This window comes from Misgurnus anguillicaudatus, chromosome 17, assembly GCF_027580225.2.
Source record: "Misgurnus anguillicaudatus chromosome 17, ASM2758022v2, whole genome shotgun sequence".
NCBI classification, from domain to species: domain Eukaryota; kingdom Metazoa; phylum Chordata; class Actinopteri; order Cypriniformes; family Cobitidae; genus Misgurnus; species Misgurnus anguillicaudatus.
In genome coordinates this window covers 18,126,926-18,133,150 of record NC_073353.2, presented here as the reverse complement: position 1 = coordinate 18,133,150, position 6,225 = coordinate 18,126,926, and the positions used below count along the sequence as shown (strand labels likewise).

At 39.3% G+C, this 6,225-nt stretch overlaps 1 protein-coding gene across 1 annotated transcript in view; it reads right to left on the bottom strand.

Moving 5' to 3' along the window:
* Window positions 1–4,641, bottom strand: part of LOC129452316 (protein mono-ADP-ribosyltransferase PARP4) — a 35,104-nt gene extending 30,463 nt beyond the window's left edge. Inside the window, exons 1-3 of the mRNA XM_073854828.1 lie at window positions 4,474–4,641; window positions 1,482–1,683; window positions 1,166–1,265 (exon numbers count right to left, since the gene is read on the bottom strand). Of these exons, the coding sequence (XP_073710929.1) occupies window positions 1,166–1,265; window positions 1,482–1,683; window positions 4,474–4,599 (428 nt within the window). The 5' untranslated portion in view covers window positions 4,600–4,641. The remainder of the gene's footprint in view (window positions 1–1,165; window positions 1,266–1,481; window positions 1,684–4,473) is intronic.
* Window positions 4,642–6,225: the final 1,584 nt, after the last annotated feature.

The window sequence follows — 6,225 nt, the reverse complement described above, 5'->3', positions numbered from 1 at the left end:
GAGAGAGAGAGAGAGAGAGAGAGAGAGACTAAATCAGCATGACCACAAAACACTATCAATGTTTCCAACTGTACTTCCAGACACCGTACAACAGAGTAATTATAACGTTGGCAAAATCTAGAGAGAGAGAGAGAGAGAGAGAGAGAGAGAGAGAGAGAGAGAGAGAGAGAGAGAGAGAGACTAAATCAGCATGACCACAAAACACTATCAATGTTTCCAACTGTACTTCCAGACACCGTACAACAGAGTAATTATAACGTTGGCAAAATCTAGAGAGAGAGAGAGAGAGAGAGAGAGAGAGAGAGAGAGAGAGAGAGAGAGAGAGAGAGAGACTAAATCAGCATGACCACAAAACACTATCAATGTTTCCAACTGTACTTCCAGACACCGTACAACAGAGTAATTATAACGTTGGCAAAATCTATCAATCTTTCACTATGATGGGAATGATCAAACCTCTGATTCATGCAAGACTGAACACAAGACGCGATACTGTTGGTCAGCTTCTCCTTTCGCACTCTGTAGCTCCAAAACTGATAAAGTCTTCGAGTTACTCTGCAATACACAATTTAAAAAGTGCAGATGTGAAAACACACATTAAAACAAATCCAATAGTGATAGTTTCAATTAGTTTTGAATTTTACATGAGTTTTCATTACATGTGGAAGCAGGAAGAGTGCACTGCTTGCAAGCAGGTCCCAATAAATATTCATCAGGATATGTGTTAAAAACAAGTTGGTATAGCATTGGTAATCTGTGTTAATAGCTGGTGGCAGTAAGTGCACTATTAAGGGTGTAAACTTTTATGAAAGATTGGATTTTTGCTTGTAGCCTATATGCTGTCAATTAAATTGGAATCTGCGAAAATCTGTGATCGTCCAGCTAAAGCAGTTAAGAGTCTTTGGAAATATCTGTTCATCTGTATGTTGCATTATCTTACCTTCTTAAAAAAGGAATACTTGGCCACTTGAAAATGTGAAGGAAATTCAGGCAGATCATGATTACCTTTGTAAATTCTGCAGTGGGAGAAAAAAATTTACTGTATGGCAGTCAGCTACATCAAATGGAAAAATTATAATAATGGATTTGAACGTAGTAAAGCACAGGTGACATGCTGTCTTTGTCAATAAAGGACAAACATCTACAGTATAGAATAAGAGTTCACCTAAACTTCCCGGGATGGGGTCCGCCCTTCTCAAGAATCTCAGTCCGAGTTTGACCTATGACGCTCCCTTTTACTGGTATCTGAGTCAACACTTTTAACTCTTTAGGGTAGGAAATAAAATTATTTCAACAGCAGTTCTAAAATGCACTTAAAGCACAATTCAATCATAATTTTAAATACATCAGATTATACAATAAAGTAGTTATTTATCAATTCACACACCACAACAAATCATGACTATGCTGCCTGTGTTTAAAATTGTATGTTTCTTTTTGCTCACATGCATGAAGCATATAAAGCAATACTTCATAAATACCTGGATTACGTAGGAAGCTGTGTTGAGAACTGGGGTGTGTCAGTTGTGGGGTCAAAACATGCTCTGCAAAAGGCAGGAGATGACCTTTATCCAGACAACTCCATACATACTGCATCCCAACCACAGGGATCTGAAACTTGTGAATGCTCTTCTGTCTGTTACTGCTCAGATCATCCACACTGCTGGTCACCACAAAAGAGCACTGAACAAATTATATAAAGTACAGATCAATTAAACTCATATATAATACTAATTCTAATGTTATCCATAATAAATACAGACAAAGTCCTATACCTTATAGAATATAGCTAAAATCCTATATGTCGTATGTTTCAGGTATTATTACAACATTAAAATGTATTGGTTCTCATCTGTCAAATAACCCAACAGATCACCAGTACAGAAGATTATAGTTTCCATTACAACCAATACAATTTTCATTATAATTAACCATTTCATCATGTGAAGTCTTTGCTGTCCAGAGATTGTGTATGTGAAGTTTTAGCTCAAAATATCATATGGATAATTTATTATAGCATGTTAAAATTACCACTTTGTAGGTCAGAGCAAAAATGTGCCGTTTTTGGGTGTGTCCTTAAACATGCAAATGAGCTGATAAAATGCAAACACTGATCACAATTAGGGGTGTCCATGGTTAACCGATTAACCGATTAACCGTTAAAAATTGTTTAACCGAGTGAAACATTTTGCTCGGTTAAGTGTCATCAATGGCGTGCATTGAATTTAGTTGTAATACATTTTTGCACCACCAAAATGCACCGCCAAAGCGCTCCCAGACATTTGTAATGTCCACTAAAAGTAGTAATGACCAGTTTTCTAATATAAAGCGGGCAAAGAAAAGCACAGCCTGGGAGCACTTTAAAATCGAGAATGACAGGGCAAAATGCAGGTATTGCAATCCAGTGCTTATATACTTCATGTACAACCTAGGGTTGCTGCGGTGACAGAATTTTCCCACTGGTTAATGCATGCAGACGTGCGCATTTTACTTTCACTTTTGAATTACGCAATTGTTTAAATGCAGCGCTTGCGTAAGCTGCATTAAATCGCGTATGAATTTGCGTGCAATGTGAGTGCAACAGCTGGTTTAATTAAGTGCTTGAGTCAATGTGCGCAGGTAATTCTCGCAGAACTCGTCCAAGCAGTGCAACCGGCTACTTCTCCATAAAGCGCTGCTTAAATGATGGGTTTATTTTTCTTGATGAAAAACACAACAACAAAACGATCTCGCTCATATTAAACATCATATATTATAACAAAAACGAGTAAGCACACGGCTTCTGTCATCATCTGGTCAGTCAGCTCGCCTCGCAAACTCTGACATAATAAATGAAATCTGACACCTGCTGCTCTGTGACGTGACTCGCCTTCAGCTCCGCTGTGAATTCATGCAGCAGACACATTCAGTTATAAGTGTTTGCTCTCTCTAACGAAGCTAAATGATTTAATTACAAGAAAATAATAAAACAACGGTGAAAGACGGTGTCGGGGTGGGCAAGTGATCTAACCGGTGAGAGGCTGAAGCACCGGTAATCACCGTTTCACCGACTATCGCAACAAACCCAGCCAACACCCGGGCATCATAGAGAGGCGGCCGCGGAGCCTGCGAGTACTTTCGCCCAGCCTACCATCCCCGCGAACGCAAAGTCAGTGACATACTGCTCTGTCCTTACCACTGCGTTTTATTTCTATAAATTAATTTCGTTTTAAATGTGGTTATTAAAGGTGTTAAAAAATTAACTACCCCTTTCTCGTGTGTCTGTATCTCTGGGTTGCCTTGCACATAATATGGTTAACCGAGTATTAACCGCTAAGGGTGTCGGTTAACGGTTAATTAAAAACTTGAAAACGTGCAGCCCTAATCACAATGATTGTGGTTTGTTGAAAATGAAACTCAATTGTGCTGTCAATTGTTCCCTCCTCTCTCTTGCTCTCTGCACTAAATGGAAGTGCCGTGGTTAGATAGTGCAGATTAAAGGCGGGGTGCATGATCTCTGAAAGCCAATGTTGATATCTGAAATCACCTTAACAAACACACCTTACCCCAGTAGAATCTGGACCTTCTTTTTATAGACCCACAACACACAAACGCAATGATGTTGTTTAGTAGACACGCCCCTTACTGCTGATTGGCTACAAGTGTGTTTTGGCACTCAGCCCAAATCCCTTTTAAAGTAACGCGAGAGCGTTTCGAGAGTAGCCGGCTGGCTCAGCCCGCAGAGCCTCTCCAGAGTGGCTGCACGGAGTTGTGATGACGACACAGCTCTTCGTGATTGGTCGCCTCACTGAGGACAATGATCACGTGAGTTCCAAGTTTGATCTAACCTTCACTTCCACTAATAAACATTATAAATTCATGTTTTTCTAACAGGTAAAACACGTTAATATGCATACATTAGTAATATTGTGTTGTTTAATAAAATAAAAATTTAAATACCAAACTTCTGATATTTAGGCTCCTCATGAACCTACGTTTAGAACTACATTTGAAAGGTTTGTTTTTAACAAATTCACCATCTAATTCACTTAATTCACGATAGAAATAAAGAAATCACGGCGCAAACGTCACTACGGCAAGCAGTAGGTGTCCGGCTTTACGGCTCCATCTTCAGCTCCTCCCTCGACTGCAAGCGATCGGACAGCCTCGCTGATTGGTCTGACCAGTGCCGCATGAACTCGAACACACCTAAAGTGTTTTTCAAAAATCACGCACCCCGCCTTTAAGGGGCAGTATTATTGTATACTTATGTCACAAAACGTGCAAAATCTGAATGACCTATTTTTTCACATGCTTGCAGAGAATGGGTTACCAAAACTAAGTTACTGTGTTGTTCTTTTTCACATTTTCTAGATTGATAGAATCACCCGGGACCCAATTGTAGCATTTAAACAGGGAAAAAAGTGCGATTTTTACTATGACCCCTTTAATAAACGTCAGAACAAAGAAGAGTCTGTTAAACAGAAGACAGACCTGTTTGTTGACTACATAAGTGATGTTTCCTCCATTATCCAGAAGAGCTGACCTCAGCTTCTTCTTCTCTTTAAAAGGCAAAGTCTTCACATCTAACAGCACGTTACAGTTGACAAACACCGCCATAATGACCGCCGATATTAAGCAGAGATAAACAAAGGCTCGGAATGAAGCACACACAAGCACAAACATGGCCAGATTTCTGACTAAGTTTAACCAAAACACTGACTAGAAAATTGTCATGAGATTAATAAACCGAATGATCTTACCGTGAGTAAAGTTTTGAGTCGGATGATAGATTGTAAAGTACATATAATCCAACTTGAATGTAGTGCAGTAAATGTCAGTCAGTACTGTACTACCTGGCTGACATGCGGTGAGGACACGCCCCAACATGCTGTACAAACATAAGACGAGCGCCATCATGTTGTGAAAAACAGCAATGACAAAATGCAATAAATATCACAGTCATATAATTTGTATAATTTATAAGCCTGGGTTCCCCATGCTGCCTTGCGCGAAAATTTATTCATTTTATCAATTTATTTTATTTTTAAGTCTTGAGGATTTAAAAAAAATATATTTTGTGCAATACAATTCTATAATCTACACTTACTAAGTGAATCGCTATTTCACATGTTTTTGTTGCTTTTATTCAAGAGTTATAAATGCCTCATCAGTCACATGACCTAAACATAGGGGGTCTGAAGACCCCCAAGGGGCCTCCAGAAGGTTCATATAGCAAAAATGTTGTTACAAACATACAGAATTGTTTATTTTATTTTACTTCGGCAATTCTAGAGGAGAGACTTCATGAAAAAGCTGTAGAGAGAGCCAAATATGTCGCTGAGCATTCACTAAGAAACATTCAAAATCAACACGTGAACACAACACAGGGTGATACCCATCATGTTCAGTATCAACAGTTAGGCTTAGGCAATGCTGAAGAGGACTTATGGCACCACATATCAAACCCAGCCTTGCATTTAACAGCATCCACCAATGAGTTCCCATAAATAAAAATGGATGTGACTATTATCTCCAAAGCAATGATATGCCAAATGTTTTCTCAGATAATTATCATACACTCACCTAAAGGATTATTAGGAACACCTGTTCAATTTCTCATTAATGCAATTATCTAATCAACCAATCACATGGAAGTTGCTTCAATGCATCTAGGGGTGTGGTCCTGGTCAAGACAATCTCCTGAACTCAAAACTGAATGTCAGAATGGGAAAGAAAGGTGATTTAAGCAATTTTGAGCGTGGCATGGTTGTTGGTGCCAGACGGGCCAGTCTGAGTATTTCACAATTTGCTCAGTTACTGGGATTTTCAAGCACAACCATTTCTAGGGTTTACAAAGAATGGTGTGAAAAGGGAAAAACAACCAGTATGCGGCAGTCCTGTGGGCCAAAATGCCTTGTTGATGCTAGAGGTCAGAGGAGAATGGGCCGACTAACTCAAGCTGATAGAAGAGCAACTTTGACTGAAATAACCACTCGTTACAACCGAGGTATGCAGCAAAGCATTTGTGAAGCCACAACACGCAACAATCCTACTTTAAGCAGGATAATGCATCATGTCACAAAGCTTGAATCATTTTAAATTGGTTTCTTGAACATGACAATGAGTTCACTGATCTAAAATGGCCCCCACAGTCACCAGATCTCAACCCTATAGAGCATTTTTGGGATGTGGTGAAACGGGAGCTTTGTGCCCTGGATGTGCATCCCACAAATCTCTATCAAC